The 24,917-nt window shown below is 44.2% G+C and overlaps 1 protein-coding gene and 1 long non-coding RNA gene across 11 annotated transcripts in view; one reads left to right on the top strand and one right to left on the bottom strand.

Moving 5' to 3' along the window:
• Positions 1–1,730: 1,730 nt before the first annotated feature.
• PDC (phosducin) lies at positions 1,731–19,269 on the bottom strand. Of its 9 annotated transcripts, none has more exons than XM_064427770.1 (4): positions 19,069–19,269; positions 8,199–8,282; positions 6,328–6,488; positions 1,731–4,741 (listed from the first exon to the last, which is right to left on the bottom strand). In XM_064427770.1, exons 2-4 carry the CDS (start codon positions 8,257–8,259, stop codon positions 4,217–4,219), a joined length of 747 nt encoding a protein of 248 aa, XP_064283840.1. In that variant the 5' UTR covers positions 8,260–8,282; positions 19,069–19,269; the 3' UTR covers positions 1,731–4,216. The 9 variants fall into 9 exon arrangements, with proteins under 9 accessions (XP_064283840.1, XP_064283841.1, XP_064283839.1 ...); XM_064427771.1 differs by lacking the exon at positions 19,069–19,269 and adding an exon at positions 13,215–13,425; XM_064427769.1 differs by lacking the exon at positions 19,069–19,269 and adding an exon at positions 12,680–12,831.
• LOC135304884 (uncharacterized) overlaps positions 10,458–24,917 on the top strand; it is an 82,637-nt gene continuing 68,177 nt past the window's right edge. Inside the window, exon 1 of one of the 2 annotated variants that reach the window (XR_010366121.1) lies at positions 10,458–10,606. This is a non-coding gene — a long non-coding RNA (uncharacterized LOC135304884). Of the gene's footprint in view, positions 10,607–18,654; positions 19,392–24,917 lie in introns of those variants that run through there. The other variant, XR_010366124.1, reaches the window with a different exon arrangement.

Below are 24,917 nucleotides of genomic sequence, written 5' to 3'. Positions count from 1 at the left end.
GTACAGCATCTCTGACACCAGAGAAGGAAATTGTCCTGAAACACTCTTTCTATAGTTGTTCTTGTTTAGTACTTGTGGTGTCAAAAATAGATCTTGTTGGGATGTATTTTTCCAGGGATCCCCTTGCAAAGAACTCTTCCTCTTTTTTCTTCTTTTCTGCAAGCTTATTCAGTGCTTAGTAAATGATCCTTTTCTTTGTGGTCATGGTCAAATTGTTCTTCAGTTTAGAACTAACTCAGTATAAGAGATCTAAGTTTCTAGTTTGGGCTTGGAGGAAAGCAATGGAGATTGATGGAGATTTCAGGTATAATGTAAGAGACAGTTGAAGTACCATCTGTGCAATAATAAATTAATCAACCCTGTCAAAGAGAAAATGAGTAATTTGACTTGTACCTACAGATTGAGCCTCCCAGTTATCCTGCCATGAGGAAATTGTGGACGTAGATGAAAGCAGGTTCTCACTTGTCTAAGAATTACAGGACTAACCAAGAGGGGATTTCATTGTCCCATCCTTTCTTGTACCATTCTGTACTGTTGATAGTGTAAGATAATGAGGGTTTAGGATAAATTAAAATGTGTGTGTAAGAGAAAAGGAAAACAACCTTTTAAAAATCTGTTTCCTGACTACTGCATAACTCTAGCTCAGGTTCCATTGTAGGTTTATCCTTTTCCTGCCTGTATAATACTCCACAGCTTTCAGTCTGAGAAAACTCCACTGTGATTGATACTGAGCTTTGTTAACTCATGTCCATGATTGCAGATATACATTTATTTTAATAATATAAGAGTTCAGAGAATGGTTTGGACTTCCACAACTGAAAATCAGGCTCTTCTAAGTATAGTTCTAAAATTTATAGTACAAAATAGTTCTACAGAATCATTATTTTCTGTGCCATTGGGTTTTAAAATGTGGTTTTAAAAGCCTCAGTGGTCTTGGTCACTTGGGATTGGAGATTTATAATTCCTCACATCTGAGGGCAGCATTTGGTGTGGTAAATTGTGACAGGTTATGATGGTTTGACCCCAGCTGGAAACTAAGGACCACACAGGGCTTGTTCACTTCCCTGGGGCAGGGGCAGGAAGGTTGGAACAAAGATAAAACTCTTGGGTTGCAATAAGAACAGTTTAATAATTGAAATAAAGTACAATATAATAATAGTAGTAGTAATTATGATAATGAAAATGGAGATAACAAAAAGAGAGAGGGGAGTACAGTCAAGAGGGATGAGTGCTCACAGTGCAGTCCCTCAGCACCCACCCACTGCTGCCCAGCCTGTCCCTCAGCAGCTTCCAGCCCCTCCTGGCCAACTGCCCCAGGTGACACCCTGCCATGGCATCCCCTGGTGTGGAACATCCTGTGCCCAGGGGATCAGCTCTGCTGGCCATGCTCCCCCCAGCTCTGCTGGCCATGCTCCCCCCAGCTCTGCTGGCCATGCTCCATCCCAGCTCTGCTGGCCATGCTCCCCCCAGCTCTGCTGGCCATGCTCCCCCCAGCTCTGCTGGCCATGCTGCACCCAGCTCTGCTGGCCATGCTCCCCTCCAGCTCTGCTGGCCATGCTCCCCCCCAGCTCTGCTGGCCATGCTGCACCCCAGCTCTGCTGGCCATGCTGCACCCCAGCTCTGCTGGCCGTGCTGCACCCCAGCTCTGCTGGCCGTGCTCCCCCCCAGCTCTGCTGGCCATGCTCCCCCCCAGCTCTGCTGGCCATGCTCCCCCCAGCTCTGCTGGCCATGCTCCATCCCAGCTCTGCTGGCCATGCTCCCCCCAGCGCTGCTGGCCATGCTGCACCCAGCTCTGCTCCATCCCAGCTCTGCTGCAGCTCTTCACTGGCAGAGCTGGGGCACTGCAGAGTCCTGGACTTGGGGTGAGCTCTGCTCAGCAGCAACGGAAGCATCAGTGTGTTATCAAATGATTCTGTACTGAATCCAAAAGCCCTATTCAGCTGCTGGGAGGAAAAATAGCTGTCCCAGCTGGCAGCAGGACACTGGCATCCACCAGAAGCTTTGCTCTCAGTCTGAGCAGCAGTGACACCAGTGAGAATTAGTTCCCCCCTCTGCTCCATCAGAATATCTGGGGACTTAGGGTCTCTGTGACCTTGAGTCAAAAGGAAGAGTAACCACAGCCCAGGGTAGCAGGAAGGCTGTTCCCATGTGCTTGTTGAAGCATTTACTGTTTGCTACTCAAAACCCTTCATACAGTAATAAATGTTTGAGTCAAATCTTGCTTTTTGTTTTTAAGGTTGGTTTTTGTTTTTTTTCCCAGAGAAACTGATAACTGCTGTGATCAAAGTTTTATTTGCAACTTCATTAGTCATCAGCTTCTGTTGAGGCTTGGTGCCACATGTGTATTTGCTCTTTGGTTTTTGTTTTTTAAATGACAGGTAGAAGAAAATCCTGCTTAAGCATGTTTAATCTGTCTCTTAAATTGGAGTGTCAACTTATTTCTTACAGTAGCTGTAGGTGGAGCTTCTGTGGTGTTTTTGTTGGGGTTTTGTGGTTTCAGCATTGTTTTCTAAAAAATGAAGCTTATGTGATGAGGCTGCTGATGCACACTCTAACAGCTTTTAAACCAAGTTGGATAAAGAGGGAAAGTTCTCATGGAAGTTAAGTTCCCACAGCTTACATGGAGATTTTTTTTGGTGTGTAGAGGATTTAAATTTTTCATGTCTCTTCCTCAAAACATATCACTAAATGCAAGAGAAATATTGTCCTTCTGCTCAGGTAACTGGTTACTTTTGTGATGGACAAAGATAATTCAGTATTTTCTACCTAAACTCCTGAAGATCATTGGATTTTCATGCTGTTGGGTGTATCTGCAAGTGGTAGATCTGCAAATATTCTGAAGAGACAAATGAAATATTAGGATGAAAGTGGCATTACCTGAGGGGTCATATTCCTGCTTCAGTAAAGGGAGAGAGGACTGCTCCAAGGAAAAAGCTTTATTCTCCCTGGAGTTCCATCAGAAAGACTTGGAACAATCTTTCACTCAGCAATTTACATGGAAATCATGACATTTTGGGAACATGCTATTTGAATTCTTGGTGTAATAAAGTCATGAATTGTTTTAGGTTAGAGAAGATTGTACAAGGGATGATAAGGAACTTCATTTGCACTGCTTAGTGTACATGACATGAGGTTTCTGGAGCTCTGTTAAAATGGTCATCCATGGCAAAAGAATGTCAAAGTAACAATTCAGTAGCATTTTGATAGAACAAAAGAAAAATAAACAAAAGAGAAATAGTCTTTAACATTTTTATAATCTCAAATATTATAAACTAATCTGTGCTGTTAAGATCTTCAGTAAGATACAGATAATGTCTATAGTGACTTTATCCCATATCTTCCTCTCAATCAGATTATTAAATTGTAGCTCTCAGCAGCTTCCCTTTAACAAAACTTTAAACTTTGAGTTTAGTAAATATCTAGTAAGTATTTACTAATATTTCACATGTTTTTAAGGGTAGGGTTACGTACTACCAATATATTCCACACTTCCAATGGCAGGTTTTGACAGCTGATAAACTTTATTCAGAGTTATTACATAAGCATAACATATTTTTCCAGAAACTCACAGGCATTTTAAATGCTGCTGCTCAGCATAGGAGCACTGATGAACTGAAATCAGCTGATGCTGTGTCTGTGTCAGCTGTTTGGGTGAAAAACTTTACAGGAGCACTGAGCTAACTTCTCCCTTTGCATCAGTATTGAGTATTAAATGTGGAATAAAATAATGACCTAGATACTTGAGCCATTTAGGAATGCAAGGACTTCGGGCTATTTGTCTGCCCTTAAAATTGCTTGTTCCTGCTAAAGTTGGTAGAAGTGAATCAGGAGCCAGGACTTGATGTAACTCCAGAGCATGGAGATGGCTTTTTGTGTGCACAGAGGGATGGACCACTCCTGTCCCCACTGAGATGAGGGACTTGTGCTTTGTGGAGACAGGCATGGGCCCTCAATTTTTAATTTGTTTTTCCTATATTTCTTAAATATCACTGCTGTTCTTCCTATTACTTGTGGCTGGCACTGAAGTATGTACAGGACTGCCAGCTGTATGTGTTGTAAGTGGAATTCACATGCTAACAGTTAAACAGATTTTACATCTTTATTTGTTACAAGTAAACCAGCAAGGACAGCCTTCTCTAAGTGGGGATGGGTGTTACTGACATTGGTTGACAGCTGACCAAAGAGGAAAGGGAGGCAGTGAGGACTCTGGCTCTAATTATTCAACATCTGGCTCATCCGTGCCATTTCCCAGCGCCGGAAGCTCCCTCTCAGGTAGCAGCCCATACTCATTCAGGAAAGCCTCCACATCCACAGCAAAAAACTCCTCATTGAACTGTTCAGAAACACTAATGAAATTGCTCAGCAGCTCCCCGGCCTTGTAGACCAGTAGGGAGGGGAGCACCTCGCTGGAGAAGCGATCCCCGGCGCCCGTGCTGGAGGCCTTGATCTTGCAGAACTTGACGGTGGGGTACTCAGCCGCCAGGCAGGTCAGGCTGCTGTTGAGGGCCTCGCAGCCCTTGACGCCGTCCTCGTAAATGTGCACGATGACCGTGGTGGTTTTGTGCTCCTTCTCCACGGCCTCCAGGAACTGTTCCCCGTTCTGCAGCTCGCACAGGAAGCCGAACTTGGGCCCGAAGCTGAGCCGCTGGTGCATGTCCTGCATGCAGCGCTTGCGGTACTGCTGTAGGCAGCTCTCGTCCTCCTGCGCGGCGTGGATCAGCTCGTACTCCTGCATGCTCATCTGTGGATATCCAGACAGGGAGGTGAGGGCCCCTTGGAGCTGGAATGGGGACACACCCGCCTGCAGTCTGGAGAGCACCAAAAGCTGAGCCGCAAGAGCCATCACTCCTTGCAGTGGCTCCGGGAGGTTTTGTGGAGACACAGGTGAAGATCCTGTCTCAATGCTTGCCTGTCAGCATGATGGTACTGAAGGCAGTGGCCACATCTGGCAAAAATGGATCTAAAGAGTTGGTGGGAATTTTGCCAGTAGTGAGGCAGGCTTAATTCCTGTGTTATTGGGGGTTTGGTTCCCCTCTGTTTCAGAATTAGTAAATGGCCATGAGTGATGTTCAGGCTCAGAGCTCTATCCTGCAGCATCCCATGAACTCTCCCACCTCAGCCAATTCCCAAGCCCTCGGCCTGGAAATGGCAGTAACTACTTACCACAGAGTAGATCCTCCTGGGGGGAAAAGGACACGCTCCCAAATGGACTTCTGTGTCACAACTTCCTCTGGTTTCTCCTTTCCCTGTCCCCTCACTGGGATGGTATCCTTGCTGGCCACCCCGTTCCCCTGGAGGCCAGTCCCTTCTGCCAGCCCTTAGCTCCCACCCCCATCTCTTCCCATTTTTAAGTTGCCATTTCCACTGGTTGCTCTCTTTCCCACTGGGTCTATCCTTCAGCTCCATGAGACCCTGCTGGAACAAAACCTTGCAAAAGAGCCTTTCTTGCCTCTATTGCTGAGCCAGCTGCGGTGAGTGTTGAGTGGGGGTTTGGCTGCTTTGCCTGAATGTTAACCCAGCTTGCTTTTCCACAGGAGAGGTTTGTTGGGGACAAGAAACAGGCAACAGCACCTACCATTTTAACACCTGCATTTTTACTATCCTGACTTACAGGTTTTTAAATCTGCTAAAAATTTTTCATTGCATTAACCAAGGATAGAGCATTCTGGCAGGGAAGGTAAAAACAAAGGTCAAGCTGTGCTGTGACAGACATGAAATACACTGCTTGTTTTGCTGAAATCAGCCTTTGCTTGAGAGAGGACTGCATAAAGAGAATCACAGAGCCACTAATTAAGATTGGAAAAGCCCTCTAAGATCGAGTCCAACCATTAACCCAGCACTGTCAAATCCACCTCTAACCTGTGTCTCTGAGCACTACATTCCTATTTTTTGGATTCTTTCAGGAACGGTGATGCCATCAATGCCTGGGCAGCCCCTTCCAATGTTTGATCACCCTTATGGGGAAGAAATTTTCCTGATATCTAGTCTAAGCCTCTCCTGGCACAACTTGTGACCGTTTCCTCTCCTCCTGTCCCTGTTCCTGGGAGCAGAGCCCAACCCCGGGCTGTCCCCTCCTGTCAGGAGTTGTGCAGAGCCACAAGGGCCCCCCTGAGCCTCCTTTTCTCCAGGCTGAGCCCCTTTCCAGCTCCCTCAGCCCCTCCTGGTGCTCCAGCCCCCTCCCCAGCTCCATTGTTTTGCACGGGTTCTGTCTGCACTGTGAGAGCTCTGCTAAGTTACATGGAAATTGAGTGGAAAATTCAAGATTTTCTACCTTGTAACAGGCATGTTTTATATAGAGCCAAAGTGAATTCCTTCTGCTTGTCTTACCTTACGGCAGAATCTCTCTCGGGTGTCTTTGTCATCTCTGCTGAAAGATCTGTGGGGTGAAGACATTTGTCTAAGCATTTCTTTCTTACTCAGGGGTAAGGAGTCTCTGTCTTCACTCTCTAATTTGAATTTCCTCCAGTCGTTGATCACACCCTTGGGCCCTAAGAGAGATGAAGCTGGGTGAGAAAGTGGCTGCAACAAGAGGTTCCCTGAGAAGTTTGTGTTCTTTGCTGGTTTGTCATTCTGCATCTCAGTTTATATGTCCCTACTCCCTCCAAAGCACTCTCCAGGAGTGCTGAGAGCCAGAGCTTTTGGATCAATGAAAGATGAAAGAAGAAAGAAAAAAAGAAAGAAAGAGGGTTTTTCTCACCTGGATCACTTTGGTGATCTGGTTCCCATCAGGATACTTTGGAAGGATTTTGAACTACATGAGCAGTTAACACGGATGAGGATATTGAAACGTCATAAAACTGCCATGTTGGCCAAAGGTGGTGTTTTGTATACAAACATTTGATTTATTGATAAACGGGTTATTTAAATATTAAATATTTAATAAAATTTAAATGTTAAATGTGCATAAGGACTTGAAGTAAAACTAAGAATGCAGGACATTTGAGATTATTTTTAAAAACCCCAAACAATACCTGTTGCACTGGAAGAGTAACCCATAAGGCAAATGATAACTTTGTAATGCAGATCTTGGCCTTTGGAGCTGTTTGATTAAACTGCTTAAGTTTTGAAATTGGGGAAATTAAAATTTCAAAATTCCAGTGCTGTTTATCAAAATGGAAACATTTAATCTGCATCTCTGATTATAAAGCAAAAGCAAAGAATATTCCAGTGTTTTCAGAGGTGAAGTTTCCTATGGAAAATTTAGAAAAGGCTGGGTAAGCAGCTCTCATTTTCACAAGGAAGATGTGATGAAAGTGAGATGTGGTATGTGTGTGTGTATATATATATATATATATATATATATATGGGGATTTTTTTGATAGAATGGTTTGGGTTAGAAGGGACCTTAAAGCTCATCTCTTTCCACCCCCTGCCATGGGCAGGGACACCTTCCACTAGCTCTGTTGCTCCGAGCCCCATCTAGCCTGTGCATATATCATAATCTTGGCCAACAGCAGCAAGGCTGGTTGGGAAAGAACTCTGGAGTTATTACAAGAGCTGCATTCATTATAGCTCCAAGGAAAATAAGCCCTTGGAGCAGAGGGAGGGAATGATTGTATCCTGTTACCTGGCAGTGGGGTGGAGGAGCTGTAGAGCTGAACACAATGTCAGTACTTATAAAAATCCTGGTGATTGAGCACTGGATTAAAAAGAATGATGGTTTTGAGCGAGGCCTCTTTTTAAAGCTTCTAAATGGTGCGCTGTGTTTGCCACAAGGGGCATTTTTAGCACCGAGTGTTCCTTCTGTAAGAAGGAAAAAATAATTTTGCCTTTCTAGTGAGATGTTATCACCTAGTTCTAATGTGGGTTTTGTTGCTCTTTTTTTGTTTTTGTTGTTTTCTCTCCTCCCCTGGAGAGCAAACTGAAGCAATAAACCACAGGAGTGAGGCAATAAACCAACAGGAGCCATGTTGGGCCATGTCTCTTGGTGGCTTTGTCAAATGTCCCCTGTGTTTACCCTTTGCTTCAGGTTTGAGGAGGAGCAGCACAATTTTGTAAATTACGATTTCTGTAGTTTGGTGTTACCTGCCCTCCATGGGGGCTGTCATTTACCCCAAAACACCTTCTCATTGCCTTTGGAACCTGGGTTTTTGTGCAAGAGGTTTGGCCACTGGAATTCTGGGCTTCCCCAGTGAACACTGACAGTTTAACTTATTTTTGGGAAAAAAAAAACAACAAAACCCAGTTAGTTTCCTTGCCTGTGTGTGTTGCCTGTCCTTCAAAGTCTTCTTCCAAGCTGGTGTTCGCATTTTCTTCCATTTCAGTGGCTGGAGTAGGAGATGCTGCAAGTCCCAAAGGGAGAACAGTTAATAACAGGATAGCAAAGCTTGCAGCAGGTACAGAACAGTGTGTAATTTCCTGTAGCTGTGAGTATCAGTGAAGATCAAAATACACATGGTAATTATGGAGCTTGTCATTGACCCACAGAAAGCAATTGGGATATATGTCAGTCTCCTTAAAAATGGGCCTGGCCAGATTCTCAGGTGAGGGTTCCTTCACCACACTGTTCCTTCCCAGTCACTGGGGAATATCAGGGACATGGTCATGGGAAATAGTGGGTGTAAAACTTCCTGCAATGGAAATGTGTACTGAGTATTTTCTTACTTTTTTTTTTTTTAAATCTCTCTTGGAACTAGAGCCTATTAATTTCCCGAGTGCTGTAAGCATTTATTTTTAAGGGTTGCCAAAATTGCTCATTTCACACACAGAAAATGGAGCCAAATATATGAACCTGTTGGGCAAGAGACCTCTGAACATTCGGGAGCTGGTTGGGCCATGTTTGTTGCAAAACAGCAAACTGATTATAAATCAAACAGCAAACTGGTTATAAATCAAAATCACTTTGTTCCACCCTTTCCATAGATCAGGCAACCCAAAGGGCCAGATGACACTCTCAGGGCACTGTGTTTCACCAACACCCTTTTTGTCTCTTACAGTAGAGTTTTTGATGGAGAACCACATTTATTTTGAGTGTTCCCACCGAGGACATGATCCCAGATCAGTGGTGCCAGAGCACTACAGAGCAACAAGAAGCCTTAAGGCAGGTGATTTGAGTGTTCCCCTTAAGTCTAGATTAGTTTCAGCTGTTCAGATGCTAAACTAAGCTTTGTTTGACTTCATAGTAACAAAGATGTTCTCATGCCATGACTGCCTTCTTTAAAAGCTGCTGGGATATTACACTGGAATGATAAATGTGTGTGCCTGGATGCGTGTGCCTTCATTTTTCCATACAACCATCAAGGGATAATGTGGAATAACGTCTGAGCAGGACACAAGGTATCTGATTCTTGTATGTATTGGGACTAAAGCTGATTAGCAAAGGTGCAAATAAGTTGTTCTGTACATGTACTCATGACAATTAATCAAAACTTGTGGGAAACATTTCAAGTAAGCTTGGAAGAAAAGCAGGTAACTAATTAAGCTTCATTAGTATAGATTCTCTAGGTTGCTCTATAGATAGGCTGTTGTCACTGCATAGATCCAGATTACCAGATCACTTGCTGTTCCCTCAGCTCTGAAATAGAAATCTGAACTAATCCCTTCTCACTAGGCAAAACTAAGAATCTTTGCCATGTCAGGGATGAACAGATATAAATGCTGGGTCAAACCCTTAAGTCATTCCTTTGGCTTACACGAACATCTACAATAAGCTCTTCTGGCTGCTGCTGTGGATTTTCTTTGTTCTGGGGGGAACAAGAGGATTTGATTCTCTGTGTGCTTTGCTGTTTCAGAGCTTTGAGCTGAAAAGCACAGGCTATGAAATTCAAGGAACTCAGTTGCAGGCTCAAACCAGAAAACTTGTCTGTGCTTTGGTGAAACATCTCTCTCTTCCCAGAGGTGGGAAGGGATTGCTTAACAAATGAAAGGTCTCTTTAAAATTTATGTTACTGATCTATTGTACCCCATAAATCTGTGAAGATTACATGAATCATAACAGCATAAAGGCTCTGTTTCATCATTCTTCTGCAGTGTGGCACGAGGCAACAACCCTGACTGTGCACAGGCTGGCAGTGGGAACTCCTAAATCTCAATCCTGCCCCTGTGACTGAGTGGGGCTGGGAGCCAGGCATGCAAACCCTTCCCCTTTCAGCTCGGTGGGGCTGTAAATCCTTGTCATTCTAATCTCAGCCCCGGGAGAATGGGGCTGGCCGAGCCGGGTGTTTCCCAAGCAAGCAGCTGAGGACAAGGAGGTCCATGGGTGTTCCAGGCTGAGCTGGCTCTCCTCGAGGAAAGCGCAGAGGAAGCTCTTGCATGTCGTGTGTGGGCAAAGTCAGGCAATCACTGGGCAGGGAACTCTCCCACATCCCCCTCAAGGCTTGAGGTGGAGCTGTTGTGGCTGGCTGGGGCTTTTTTTTTTTGGGGTGGTGAGGAGGTGTTCTTTTATGTGCCAGGCAAGCGGCATTTTCCAAAGTTAAAAACGAGCTTCCCAATAAACGGGGAAGTGTGGGTGCTGCCAGCTGTGGGGGTTGCTGTTATGCAAGTGCCTCTGTGAGGAAATGTCCGTGTGCAAGGCTGAGTCAGCACGGCAGAGAGTGTCACAGAGTAGGCCAGGATGGCCCGTCACGGGTGTCCCTGATGAAAAGGTGTCACCTGCTTGCCTCTACAGGTGTGTGGGGCCTGGTGTGCCCGGCATGGGGATGGCTGGAACCCTCCTCTGCGTCACATGGCAGCTCTTGCAAGAGCAGCAGCCCCATGGCGAGGCTCGTGTGGGTGCAAGTGGGTCAGCATCTGTTGACTGATAGTGTTGTCTTTCAGAAATTCCTTTAAGGTCACCTAAATAAGGTCATCAGCCTGAGCTGGCCTGAGAGCATTGCTAGGCCCAGGACTCAGAGGCAGGGATTTGCTTCATGGGGATGATTTGATTCAGCGGGAATGGCCTTGTGCCCTGGAGAATGACCATCCCTAGCCATCCCAGCCTCCTCTTACGGATTCCTTACTGCTTTAAAGCTGATTATTTTCCTTTTTTTAAAATAATGTGCATTCTCTCAATCCCAATATATAACTGGCTCAGGGTAGGAGCACAGTCCCCTGAGAGGGTGTTGCTTCACACAGCAGGAAGATGTGCAGTGATGTTTACATGATGATTAGTGCCATCACTGGAGTTAATTATGTCTCCTAGTTCTAAGGAAGCATCCACAGACCTTCCAGCCCATCAGCTGCCATGGGCACTGATCCCAAGCATTCCCTTTGTACCATTCTGACATTCCAGATAACCAGCAGTCTCTGGGGAGGGGAAAATTGCTAATTTAGAAAAATTTTCATATTTTCATTAGCTTTTCTCATTGGTTTTGATGACTGAAAGTGGCACCTGAAAAGTTCAAATGGGTGTAACAACTTCTCCTTATCAGGTCTGTGGGACATCAATGCACTAGGCCCTATTTTGTCATATGTATGGTGGCTTTACACATGTATTTTAAAGGACTGATCAGTCTACAAATTCTTTACTTTCCTGTCTTTCTGACAGATTTTCTGAGTGAAGAAATGGAGAAGGCTTTTGTGTCCAAAAAACTTCTTCAGTAGGAAAAAAAACAAATGCAAAGTATAGGCCTGATGCTGCAGTTTAACCTCTATGAGCTGTGGAGCTGTTGTAGATCAGAAGCAGAATCCCTGTTACTGCTGCTCATTCCCCTGGTGCCATTAAACTGGATGGACCAGCCTCACTACAGGGTAGAAATAACATTTTAATGAAGCGGTTCCTTTTTATCCAATATGGAAGAAGGTTTACTGCTTAATAACAAAGCACAGAATCTTGGAATGGTTTGGGATGGATGGGACCTTAAAGCCCATCCAGCCACCCCCTGCCATGGGCAGGGACACCTTCCCCCATCCCAGGTTCCTCCAAGCCCCATCCAACCTGGCCTTGAACACTTCCAGGAACAGGGCATGATTTTATGCCTTTGGCCTTTGCAGACATGTCCCAGTTTACCCAAAATGACAATGTCGCTATTTTCTCCTGCTCTTATCTTCTGAGGTAGCTCAGGAAGTAAGCACTGTAGCTGTGCACTTGTAATGAAGCCTTATTTAATCCTTGTAAAAGGATTGCAGCTGTAAATACAAAAATAGTGTTTTGTAATTGTGAGTTATAGTTACAGAAGAGAAGGAAAATAAAATAAAAATATCCCTAAACAAACTGTAAAAGGCAAGATGCATTCTGCAAAGCCAAATAAAGCCAATAAATAAAACTTGCTTTCCAATATAAAAGTTTTTGCTGCTAGTCCAGTAAGTAAACATGAGTAATATTTTTCTTAAAATATAAACACGTTCTAGTCACAACTTTGCTGCTTTCCATCTGTGCAAATCCTGCTGAAAATGCTGTTTGTGTCAGGGTTTAGTAAGCAGATCAGCAGCAGGCTGATCCGTGGTCAGTGGGATATTGCTGGTGAGCTGGGAAGCATGACATTTTGGGGACCCTTGAGGGGGACAGTGAAAACTGAGGGGTGCTTGGCTGGGAGATGTGGTTGCACATCTCTGTGTTGAGCTCCCTGTGGGTGGGTGCTCAGCTGGGATGTGCTCCAAGTGTTCCCTTGGCTCTTGGAAAGTGTTTCACCTCGAGCAGCACTCCCCACTCCCAAGGGAAATTTGAATCTTGTTCTCTGCCCTTTTCCCCTGGTTTCCAGTTGCAAATTTCCCTCCCTGACTGCTCCTATCCTCTCTCTCAAATGGCAAGTCACAGATGTACCTGGCACATGGGCAGCTTCTGAAGCAAGCAAGACAAGAGAAGGAGCAGCCACGGATTTAAACGTTCAGGCTCCTGAAATTTGGGGGAATTGGGTAAGATAACATGGAACTGGAGAAGGCATTGTTCCCCCTGCCTGGGCAGTGGAATGGAGTGAGTCCTCCACTCTTCATGTTCCCTTGGGAGGGCCAGCATCCCCCTGCAGCAGGTACAGGTTTCCAAGAACCCTTGGTCACAGATGTGCTGAGGCTCACAGGAGGCACTAGCAGCATTATGTAATCAAGATCAATGCCAAGGCTAGAGTTCCAGCCCTTTGCTCAAGGCTCTGCAGTACCTTCCATGCTCTGCTCCTGGCCCTGCACCAGGAAGCAGCAAACGTGGAGCACCTGCAGCTCCCCTTGCTCCACGGGCAGTCAGATCCCTTACAGGAAAGTGGCTAAAGACAGGCTTAGGAGCCAGCCTGCTTTGACTAATTGTGTCATCCCAAGGTGCAAAGGCAGGCTGATTGTGGGGCAAAATGGAAACATCCTGGGCTCACCTCAAGGAAAAAATGTGGTGCATCATGGGGTGATCAGGTCACCGTGGCTGGGAAAAAACCTAATTTCAAAACAGCAGGCCAGGACTTGATTTGCTAGAGAAGAGGTCACATGATGGGAATAAAACATAAAGCAGGCTGGGCTGATGCAGGGAGCACGTCACTGGGACTGATGAGAGGGTTATGGGATTGGATTATTGCCTCTATCCGCTTTAGCAGAGTTACTCTGTTCTCCATTTGTGAGGTCAAAACATTTTAAATAGATGAGTCCAATGTTTCATTTATCCTTAAGGCTTTGCCAATTAGGAAATGCTTTATGTGACTACCCCTGTCTTCAACATTGTGTTGTGCTTCAAGATCATGGGATTAATAAATATCCCTTTCTCTTCCTCTTTATTTTAGTCTTTCGAAATCTGACCTATAATTATGCACCAGGAATTATTCATCTTTTCTGGATTGCACGGTTATTTATGGATATCACTCCAAAACAGGAAATTAGTTCAATGCCTTCATAGCAATCAGTGACAGGACAAGAGGGAATGGCTTCAAACTGCCAGAGAGTAGCTTTAGGTGGAATACTGGGGAGAAATTGTTCCCTGGGAGGGTGCTGAGGCTCTGGCACAGGGTGCCCAGGAAGTGTCCAAGGCCAGGTTGATGGGGCTTGGAGCAACCTGGGATCATGGAAGGTGTCCCTGCCCATGGCAGGGGGTGGCTGGATGGGCTTTAAGGTCCCTTCCATCCCAAGGCATTCCATGATTGTGTGGTTCTATGATTCACTTCTACCAGAGTACCACAGTTTTGTCTGGAAAGGTAGAATGCAGATGTTTTAAAACAGAACTTGTTTTATATTTCAAAGAAAAATTACAGTTGTCATTATTATGACAATTGTATTAGTACTGCCAGTAGCTGCTATGTCAAATTTCATTTAGCATTAACCAAAAACTTTTATTTGGAAAAGCTTAATTTTGTATATGGAGTGGTGAATATATTTTGAAACTTGGGGTTCAAATATTTGGACATGTTACATACTTGTTGGACGAGCTCCATCATTGTTACTATTGTGATGAATTAATCCTTTAAAAAAATTATTCTGCCAGGAAACCTATTATTGATTTATCTTCTTTTTAAACAAACTTGGCTGTATCAAATATGGTGGAAGAGGAGGGTGGCTGGATACTGAGAAAATGTCTATTTGAAGCGAGAGGGAACAGCCAACATTTTCAAATGCAGATTATTTAAGGGCACGAACCTCAATCCATGTTTAACCTCAATGCCTGGCCCGATTTGTCAGATGGATTGGACAGTTCACCACAGTGCTCTGGCAGTCTGGGCAGAGTTTTCAGTTGATATTTAAGTGTGTGTTTCTTTCTGAACTCTACATTCATGTTTGCTAAAGTTGGCGCATCCTTCAGAGCCTTGGTTGGAGTTTATTGCTGTATTTAGCAAAGTCATGATGGATGGCAGAAGCCCAGGGGGAGAGATTGTGCATATTTTTTCCCCAAGCTGAACAGATGTTTGCAATGTGTATAGTCCCTGAAATTTGTCAAAAATCTCTTGTGTCAGGGCTGTAACTCTGGCAGTGACTGGAGACAGGCGCTTGCAGAGGTTGATGGCTGGTGTCTTCTGGAAAAGGGAAGGAATTTGAGTTTGCTGTGAGATTAATTAAAGGTCTGGAAGTAGTTACACTGTGAGGACTTTGACCAACTCTTACTGCTCCTTTCCACCAAAAACTAAAAGATGCCTGTGAAGCAGGGCTGAGAGGAGCCAACACTTGTGAAGCTGGAAGAGCATCCACTCTTTTGGGATGGGTTTGACCAAGAATGCCTCCTAAGGCTCTAGACGTGCAAAAAATTGCCCACAATAAACAGTTAAAAATATATTTTTGGAATTATAACATTTATTTCTGGTGGGGTTTTTTTCTGACCTTTTTTTTCTTTTCTCCTTAGCTGGTTGATGTTCTTTTCAAATGTGTATTTGTATATGTAAATCAGTAGGAATATTTGATTTTACTTTTTTCATATCTACACTTTGTTACCATCATTTGGAAAAAGCAGGCTTGCCTTAGCCAACAGGTTTCCTCTAAAGCAGGGTCTGAACAGTCATTATCTCAAACTTGAGAGCTAAATTTAAAAAAATTAAATTCTTCACAGCAGCTTTCATATTGATGTGTTTTTTATTCCTGGCTTTCTCTGAGCATTAACATCCATCCTCCGAGATGTGTGAGGATCTCAGGTTTGCTGCTTTCCCATCATTAAAAATTTGGACTATCTTGTAATTCTGACCCTCTCTCTCTGAATTAGTGCCTTTCTCTGCAGCTGGGCCTCCTCTTTCCAGAGAAAGTCCCTGTGTGAAGGGAGAAGAGTGAACCATCTCCTGCTTTGGGCACTGGGCAAACACCCTTGACCAGGGATATTTATTGACTTTGTGGCAGTTGAATTAGATTTACACATCTTGTGATGCGGATTCGGGTGTAAGGTGAGTCACAGCAGAGCAAGACCTTGCTGTGGCAGGGAAAGGGACAGGTGACCTTGGGTGGTCAGGCAGTGGTGGAGTCCCCATCCCTGCAGGGATTCAACAGTGGCTGCCCCTGGATGTGGCACCTGGGGACATGTTTTGGCCTTGGCAATGCTCGGTAAATGGTTGGATTTAATGATCTTGGAGATCTTTCCCAACCTGAATTCTGTGATTCAGCTTGTGCTCTCAGGAATTTCTTATGTTTTCCAGCCTGCTTCCTTGGAACTGTTCCTGTAGGACTGGCAGAGCCAAGCAGCAGTGTTGGCTTGTGACAGCCAGGTGATTCCCCTTCCTCCATTCCCTTTTTTATTCTTCTGCTAAAGTGTCCTGAGTGCATCTCCACATCTTAGAAGATCTGACAGAATAATTTCCTCATTTCTCTTTAATGGGAAAATCCAGAAGTAAAAGTGGTCTATCTGTATTTGTCAAAGGCAGTGGAGAAGCTGCCAGTCTGGAGTTGGGTTCAGTATATCCAAGAGAGGAAAAAAATTTTCTCTATTGAACTGTAAAGCTGTGGTCAGCTGGATGTGGGTTTTTTGTTTGTTTTGTTTTGTTTACTTGACCATTTGCCAAAAAATGGAGTTACCATGTAATTGATTAAATGATGGTTACCCCGTCCTGCTCCAACCAGCTGCTCATTTGCTTCCAGTACCAGAACATTGTCTCCACTGAATGATCCTGACATCCCTGTGGCAGCTATGATTGCATGAAGTCAGTGATAACAGGAATGTATTCCTCTTATTACCTTTATTAATCAGAAGATGAAAGCCAAACCAGACAGGATTGTGTGGCCACTGAAAGCCCTGGAGTGTTTATATCAGGTCTGTAACTTCCCTATATCCCAGAATCACGTCCTGGTTGGGGTTAGAAAGGATCTGGAGATCATCCAGTCCAGCCCTCCACTAGAGCAGATGGATCTTATCCAGGTGGGTTTGAATATCTCCAGAGGAGGAGACTGCACAGCCTCTCTGGGCAGCCCGTTTCAGTGTTCAGTCACCCTCACAGAAAGGTTTATCCCTTTCCTGCAGAGAGCTTTCATACCATTCATGTCATTCCAGAGGCTTCATGCTTTCCTTTGCATCCTGTGATTGACTTGTGGTTATAATTGGTGAGCTTTCATCAGCTAATATGTAAATATCTTTACATGTGGCTTGTAAAACTGCACAAAATTAGAATTACTATGCTTCTTTCAAACCCAGGTGAGGCAAGCTGGGGTTGCACTTATGCAGCAGCTGAGGCGTGTACATACATTTCTCTGAGCATGTAAATAAATGTCATGATTTGAAGAACAGGCTGATGGCTTAAAACACATATGTTCCTTCTCCTGCTCCAAAACACAGCTCAGATAAACAGCGGAGCAAATCCTTTCCCAGGGATTTGCTTTTATTTATGTAGAAACTGGAGCACAAATGCTGGGCCAGTTTCTCTCTGTACACTTGGCTGTTTCTAAGACTTCTTCACAGGGACTACCATGGCTCTATGCAAAAATTAATTCCAAATATTTTAGCCTCCTCTGTGCTCGGCTCTAGTTGTGTCACCTCCTGAAAAGCCATCTGGCATTCTTTGAGACTTCTGACATTCACTGAGTGCAAGAGCATCAGCACCAAAGTATGTTGTAACAAGCAAGAGGAGAGACTAGGAGCTTGTTGCAGAGGAAAAGAAGGAAAAGGGAAAATAAAGAAAACAAAAATATCTGATTGGAAAAGATCTTGCTGTAAACCCCTCTGATTAATTTTATCCACTTCATGTGTGCACAGCAGCACCCCAATGCCAATTTACCCCTCCCAGGGAGGGGATTTGGAGCTGAGCTCAGGAGCAGCACTCTGATTGCCCAGCTGCTGGGAACACACTCCTGCCAACCCAAGGAATGACAGCATCACTGGTACGTGGCACTAGGAGAGGGAAAAGGGCCCAATTCCTTGGGTTCCTGTGACAGCCTTGAGGGTGAACGGGAAATATGCTCAGCAGAGGTGCCTGAGCAGGGTGTTCCTGATTTAGTTACCTTCTGCAGCAGCCCAGAGCAGCCCTGGCTCTGCTGCCCCTGGGGCTGACGTGGTAAGATAAGCCAGGTCCTGACCCCTTCTGTTGGCAGCAGGTGGCCATGGGATCAGCAGGAGTCAGGACAGGAGACACTGGAGGTGTTCTCATGGTGGGTTTTCTCCTCTCTGCACATTTGTTCATGGAGCAGGGTGTGATGTTTGGTTAAGCCTGACTCCAGCTCTGAAGGCTGTGGCAGATGTGGGAAGTGGATGGAGGTGCAGCCCTAGCAGTGTGCTGTGCTTGGGAAAGGAGAGGAATTCCATGAGCATTAGAAATAATGAAATCTGATTTTTTTTTCCCCTAGGATTAATTTTCTAATGATTTTGGCACCTAAAAGCTTTTTTGCTGTGGCTTCAGCACTAAATGGGGCTCTCTTTGTGGATTCTCCAGTGCTAAAGAATAAGAAGTGAATACAAGTGAGAGAATTCCCTCTGGGAGAATCAGACTCAGATACAAACCCAGACAGTCTCATACATTAGAGAAAAACCACGCTATTTCAGATTGCCATGATGTCAAAAATTTGTCCAATTTTTTTGGATTTACTTGCTAAATGACTGTTGCAGCATTAGCTGTGCCAATGGAACAGCTCAGCTATGAATCAGTTTGTGAGAACCTCATTTATTGATGTGTCCCAGCAAGGTCTCTTAAAAAAAATCAAATCACAATTCATTTAACTATTTAACAGCACCAGATTAGGCTATATGGCAGCAAATCTGCATTAATCCCTTTACTTTAAACATTGTAGGAGAGTCTTGGGTGATGCATCAGTATTCATACCGAACAGAAAGGTATAATCAAATTTTAAAGTCCTAAAATGATTGTTACTCTGCTTTAAATAAACAGACACTTTCTAAAATTAATTAAGTCATGGAATCACAGAATGGCTTGGCTTGGAAGGAATGTTGAAGGTCATCTTGTTCTGGCCCCCTGGCATGGGCAGGGACACCTTCCACTGGTCCCCTAAGGCAGATGTGGATAAACACATTCTGGTGTGAGGTTTGCCATGGGCTCTGGATTACTGGCATTGCTGAGACAACTTGGTTCAGTGGCCTGAAACCCTTTTAGATGAGCTACAGAATTTGACTCATCTTGAGAGGCTGCAGGAGTGGATAATGGGGGCCAAATTTCGCTCTCCTTGGCAGAGAAGGTCCCTGGAAGCGAAGGGCTGGAGTGGCTGTGGTGTGTGTGCTGAGGAAGCCCCTGGGGTCTGAAGGCACTATGTTTAGATCTCACACCATCCATGTCTGGCTTGTTTCCTCCTCTGGCAGAGCCTGACTTCTCCTAACCCTTTCTGAGCACTTACTTCATCCTGTTTGGCTTAAGGCTTAGCCTAGCTATTTGTAGCTAGGCCGTATTTCCAAATGTGCCCCTTGGCTGTGACCAAATGTGGAGAGTCACAAAAGAAACCTGGGCACATCCAGTGTGGAAGGGGGCAAAGGTGAGCAGCTGGCAGGTGCTGCTGCCTGGGATCTGAAGACAGAATTGAGGCCTCCCCAAGGCTGGTTGTGAGTGACAATGAGTGTTCACCGGACCCACCTCTGAACCAGCGCCCAGCAGTGACCCTGGACCTGGAGTTAACTTGGAGTTACCAGGGAAGGTGGTTCATCATTGTGTGCTTGCAGAGAGGTGAGGTCCAAGGATTTATCTCATAACTCCTTTAAAACTACCTCCATTTGCTTTAAGGCCTTCCTTAAGGGATCCCTGTGCTGCCACTGCTTTAAGCCTGGACAGCTCCCAGGAGGAATGGGAATGAATGGCTATCCTTGGCTTCTGCTGGAGGCAGCTGTTCTCATGGGACCCCAGCAATTCAGAAGGACAGGAATCAGCACCCTGGTTGTTTTATTTGGTACTTTGTGCCACAATGCCAAGCCTTTATTATAACATGTTTTTATCTCAAATTACTTTAAAGTCTTGAATTCCATTTAAAGCAACTCTGTAAAGTATTGCACAAATGGAATAATTCAGGAATATTTCAATTATGTCACATCCTGCATGATTTATACTGCTAAAATGGCAAGGATATGCAAAGATAAACAAATGTCATTTCCAGATGCTGTTTGAATGCATTCCTTTAATGTTTTCAAAACAAAGAGATTGCTTTTGTGGAAGATCAGTTCAGTCTGCAGGAATCATTGCTCCTGCCATCCCTTCCCCTGACAGAATGCAGCAAGAAAAACTAAATGGCATTTGCTCACTGCAATTTCCTGAATTTTTCTTATTTGTCTGATCTCTGGCTGATAGATGGGAAAGGGTTCTGGGTCACCAAAAAAGAGCTCCTTGTTTTGGCAGGAAAATATATGGAGCAATTTGTCAGGTTCATCATTTTTTCTCTGCATGTTGTTGCCTTTATTTTCCATGAATGTCCATAACAAAAATGCCAATAAAAATTTGAAATTTTTAATTTTAAATTTAAAAAGAAAAAATACATGAGGTGACATGAATTCACCAAACCTTTCACTTGAAGTTGGAAGGGGTGGGATTGTTTTGTTTGTTTTTTTTGTCAGGAAGTGCAACTCCCATAATTTTGGCCAACTCTGCTTATACCTGGTCTTTGGGCAAACTCCATTTCTCACTTTCACTTTGTTTTCTTCTACTCATAGCCCTTTGATATCCTCATTCCAGTAAGCAGCAAAATAGGAATTTCTCTGGATGGGGATGCTGACTGTGGAGATGCCCTACAGCTTTGCCTGGAATTCTGTAGGCACTGAGCACTAAAGGAGGGAGCTGTGGAATGCATTCTGCTCAACACAATAACATGTTGGTTTATAGCATTTAAATCTAGAAGACATTTCTCTGTATTTGGACTGAAGCTGAAGACTGTGCTCATTCAAGCAGCTCAGAATGGAGGGTGTAGTTCAGTCTCACTGTGGCTGGCCATGTGCCCTGGAGTGAGCCTCTTAGAGAGTTTAAGATGGATAGTGCTGAAAGCTGGTTACCAGAGTCTTCAGCTGAGTTCCCCATGTCCTTTGGCCTCCTTACACACACCAAATCTCAAGGGAAAGCTGATTTTGTTTCCTCTCCTTGCTCACCAATGCCTGACTAAGTGGGCAGTACAGTCTCTGGAGGGTTTTCTGTCCACAGGTGCCTTGTGGGGTTAATCTGGTGTCATACCACAGGCTATGTGAAAGGTCTAAAAGATAGATGGGAAGCTAAGGATTATGTGGATTTTTACTAAGTTCTTGTAGTTCTACATTTAAGATGCTTCTGAAGTTGCAGAGCTGGTGCTAGTGAGAGTCACAACCTCCCAGAGCTGCCTAATCCTGGAATCCAGTGCAATATTTATGGAGAATTATTTCTCCACTGATTTCATTGGTCATGCTCTGGTTTTTGCTTTGGAGGGCTGGAAGGGGGCAGGAAATGCCCTTTGGTGCTGATTCACCCAGGAAAAACCTTTGCAGCAGAGCTGAGGGTAGGACCAGATGACACCATGAGTATTTTGAAGGTGTGAAATACCCGTAGGGTTTTTGAATTTTGTAAATAAGGAATATAGGAATCCTGTGATAAATGAGGAATATGGGAGCCCTGTGATGGCTTTGAGATCCACTGCTGCTAGAGAGGAATTCCCCTTTTCACTGGAAACTAGCAGTTGAACATCCTGGTGTATAGTAATCATCTTTAACTCTGTTATTTGCTCTCAAGATGTATTATTTTTCTGATTATCTGTCATGCTCTAATGCATTTCTCCAGCTTTTAACTCTGCTCTAATTAAAATTGCTAGGATTAGACTTTTATATGTATAATAAAGATCAGCTTAATATCCTACTCTGAAACAGGATGAAGCGCTTCCATATAATTCTGGCAATCTGGTACAGATCAGCTGCAGAAGAATTGGTTAGGTTGAAATTATTCCCTCCTGTCAAAAAAAAAATACCAAATACTTGCAGGAAACCTGTAAAGCCTTTGATTGTGCAGATGATATTGTTTGTATAAGGGGGTAGAAGCAAGAATCCAAGGTGTAATTTTGCCCCAAGGTTTCTTGACCTCTCAGACCTGTCCTATTAAAAACATGCTCATCTTCTGGGGATTTCAGCTGTCCAAAGCAATCTCTCAGGGCCAAAAAAGGGGTTTTCCTCCATATTTTTATGTAATGCATCATTTATACGTTTGGTTACACACCTGTCACCTGCCTCAAACTAGTTCTGTCACAGAAACTACAGAGGGAATTGTCTTGTCTAGGGTACATTTGGGTTATTATTCTTTCACACCAAAACATTCCTTTGCAAGAAAACAATTCTTGCAAAACAAAGCTGAGATTAGATACCTAGATAAGAAGGATTCATTCTAAAGTTAGCATTTGGAGTTCCTTGGAAGCTCCAAAATGGGCCCAGACATGAACATTTTCTGGAGATTTTTCCAGAGATTTGAGTCCTTCACTCTTCCCCAGAGCACATGACTCCATCCCAGCAGAGGCAGAAGGAATGGTGTCTTTATATTCTCTATACTAACCTTATATACAGGTTAGTATTCAAAGGTAGGTTACAAAAGAGTAGAAATCCCATTTCTGAATCACATCAATGCCAAGATCAAATAAAGAGAGACGAGATTCCATGCAAGGAATATAAAAGCCCTGTTAAATCAGATGCAGGTGCCACTTCCAATAGTCTGGGCACACACTGTCACCAGGTCCAGGATTTGATTTCTAATATATTTCCATTTCCCCCAGATGACCCCAGCTGGAGTGAAGCACCACTCACTGCCCCTGCATTCATTTAAAGCACAAATAATGGCAGCTCTGGCAGCTCGTTGTTCTCAGCTTAATGAAAGCAGCCTGCCAAATTAACAGCTGGCAGCAGTTCTTATGTCACCAGCCCCATTTCACCCAAGCTGCCAAATGTGAGGCTCTTCTGAGAGACCCCATCACTTCCATTTCTTTATCAGAACTTTTCATACACCACTAATACATCTTCAATATTTTTCCCCCTACTGAAATCAAACTTGAGAGGCAAGGTTTGATCACACAAATCATGGTACCTGAGAGGCTCAGTCACTCAGCTCTGCTGTTCCCAGGTGCTGACCAATGTCCTTGGAGTTTCCAGGAGAGGAGCTGGATTACAACTGACCACAGTGAGACCTGGCCCCAGATTTACATCCCTCTGCAATGATGACCCTTGCAGAAATAGCTTTGGACAGGTAATAGGATTATCAGGAGGGAATTAGAAAATTCTGTTCATTAGTTTGAGCCAATGAAGCTGCAGACTGGAGAGAGGTTTAAAGGATTTGGTACATAAATATAATTGGGCAGGGAGAAAAACAACTGTGCTCCAAGAGCCATCACAGATGGCACCTTGCTATCGCAGAGCCAGGTGTATTAAAAATGCTGGAAATGTACTGATGGATTATAGGAATGGTGTAAGAAGCCATTACTGGGTGCAGGAAAACTGCCCTTACAATCACAATGGCCTTTTCATTTTTTTCTGAGACTCCAGTTTATAAAAAGGATAAAACTATTTACAGAAATTACAGAAATTATGCTAATATTTAAATAAATCACCCAGTCACGCCCAGTTACTCATTAAGCACTGCCAGGGCCCAAATGAAAAAAGGAACATTAAATTCTAAGCAGTTTTAAATGGAAGGCTTGCATTTAAATACCCACATCTGTGGCTGTGACATGTAGTTGGATGCTCTGCAGTCAAGAATATCACGGAATCCCAGAATGGTTTGGGTTGAAGGGATGTTAAAACTCGTCCAGTGACAACCCCTGCCACAGGCAGGAACACCTTCCACTATCCCAGGTTGCTCCAAGCCCCATCCTTGGACACTTCCAGGGATGCAGGGGCAGCCACAGCATCCTGTGCCAGGGCCTCTCCACCCTCACAGGGAACAATTCCTATCACTCCCTGTTGAACCAAAATCAGCAAACTTGAACCAGTTAAAAAGCTTTTATAGACAACATCCTTCACAGGTGCAATCTTGAGGGTTATTGCTCCATTTGAACATTGAGCAAGAGTTGCAGGGTACCCAGAGCTTCTGGAATTGTCTCTGGAGGTGTTGCTGGAGGTGCTGGCTGGTGGCTTAGGTTATCCAAGCTTTTGTTCTGATAACACTGAAAGCTCTCCAGAGGTCTGAGTACTTGTTAAGAACAGCCTTCATTAAGCCTTGTCTGCCTGATGTCAGAAAGGCTGGGACAAGGAAAGCCCCTCCTTCTCCCAGGATCAGGTTAGGGGACATTTTCACAATTGGGTGTTATCAGGATTGTTTTCAGCCTCTGTCCTTGGAGTTTCTCAAACCCAGCTGGTGATTCCTGGGCAGCGTGGTCTAGCTGGCCCTGCTTGAGCAGGGGCTTGGACTGGAGCCCCAGCTTTAAAAAAACCCCATAGTTCCAAGACAGCTAAACTGGCAACAGATTCTCATTATTTCAAAATGAGACATTCCAGTTCAGTGACATTTTTCCCTCAACTTCCAGCATTTGTGTAGAATTTTATGTACAGTTGTTCTTTGCTTGTTTGCCTGGCCTTGTTCCCTGTTTGGCCTAGTGGAAGGTGTCCCTGTCCAAGGCAGGGAGTTGGAATGAGATGAGCTTTAAGGTCCCTTCCAACCCAATCCACTCTGGGACTTCAGTGTCTCTTTTTACTAGGAGTTATTTCCTACCTGACATGCATGAGCTGCCAGAGATTCCAGGTTCTTCATTCCTCTCACTTCCTTATGGACTCTCTAAATGTCTTTTATGAGATAGTTAATTTTTAATGGAAGATCCCATTAAATTGAGAAGCTCACTTAGCTCGCTTCCAAAGGGCAAACCAAGAAATTTCATTCCTTGTGAAAACATATAAAACATATAAAGTCATAGTGTTGTGTAGGCAGAATTCAATTCAGCAGTGAAGGAGCCGATGGAGCTTTTCCAGGGCTCCACAGGAAGACACAGACAGGGGAAAGGAGCCATGCAGGGAATTCCTAAGTATAAACTTGTCAGCTTCCAGTTCTTTGAAGATTTAAGCTGGCATTCCATTGAAGACTGCTTTGTATTTGAGCAGGATATTGAATACTGTTTTTTCTAAATGTTGAACCTTCTACTTTTTGCTGTTTTGTCCAATTTTGCAACTTCAGACTGTGAGATGTTCTCTTATTTTGGTGCAAGGCCTGGATATGATTTAACTCCACCACCCTCTAGGTTCCCCCTGCTGCAAATCTCAGAAACGTTAAAAAAAAAAA

The sequence above is a fragment of the Passer domesticus genome, chromosome 7 (assembly GCF_036417665.1).
Source record: "Passer domesticus isolate bPasDom1 chromosome 7, bPasDom1.hap1, whole genome shotgun sequence".
NCBI classification, from domain to species: Eukaryota; Metazoa; Chordata; class Aves; order Passeriformes; family Passeridae; genus Passer; species Passer domesticus.
The sequence above is the reverse complement of the archived record's forward strand: the minus strand, read 5'-3'. Positions and strand labels throughout refer to the sequence as shown.

Bases quoted from the DNA above. Each gene is read 5' to 3' on its own strand.
- PDC (XM_064427764.1), bottom strand. From the start codon at position 11,196: ATGGTACAAAGGGAATGCTTGGGATCAGTGCCCATGGCAGCTGATGGG. The intron at 8,283-11,141 runs GTCTGTGGATGC...TGGGACTTGCAG, and splicing joins GGCAGCTGATGGGCTGGAAG to CATCTCCTACTCCAGCCACT. The intron at 4,742-6,327 runs GTAAGACAAGCA...GGATATCCACAG, and splicing joins GAGAGAGATTCTGCCGTAAG to ATGAGCATGCAGGAGTACGA.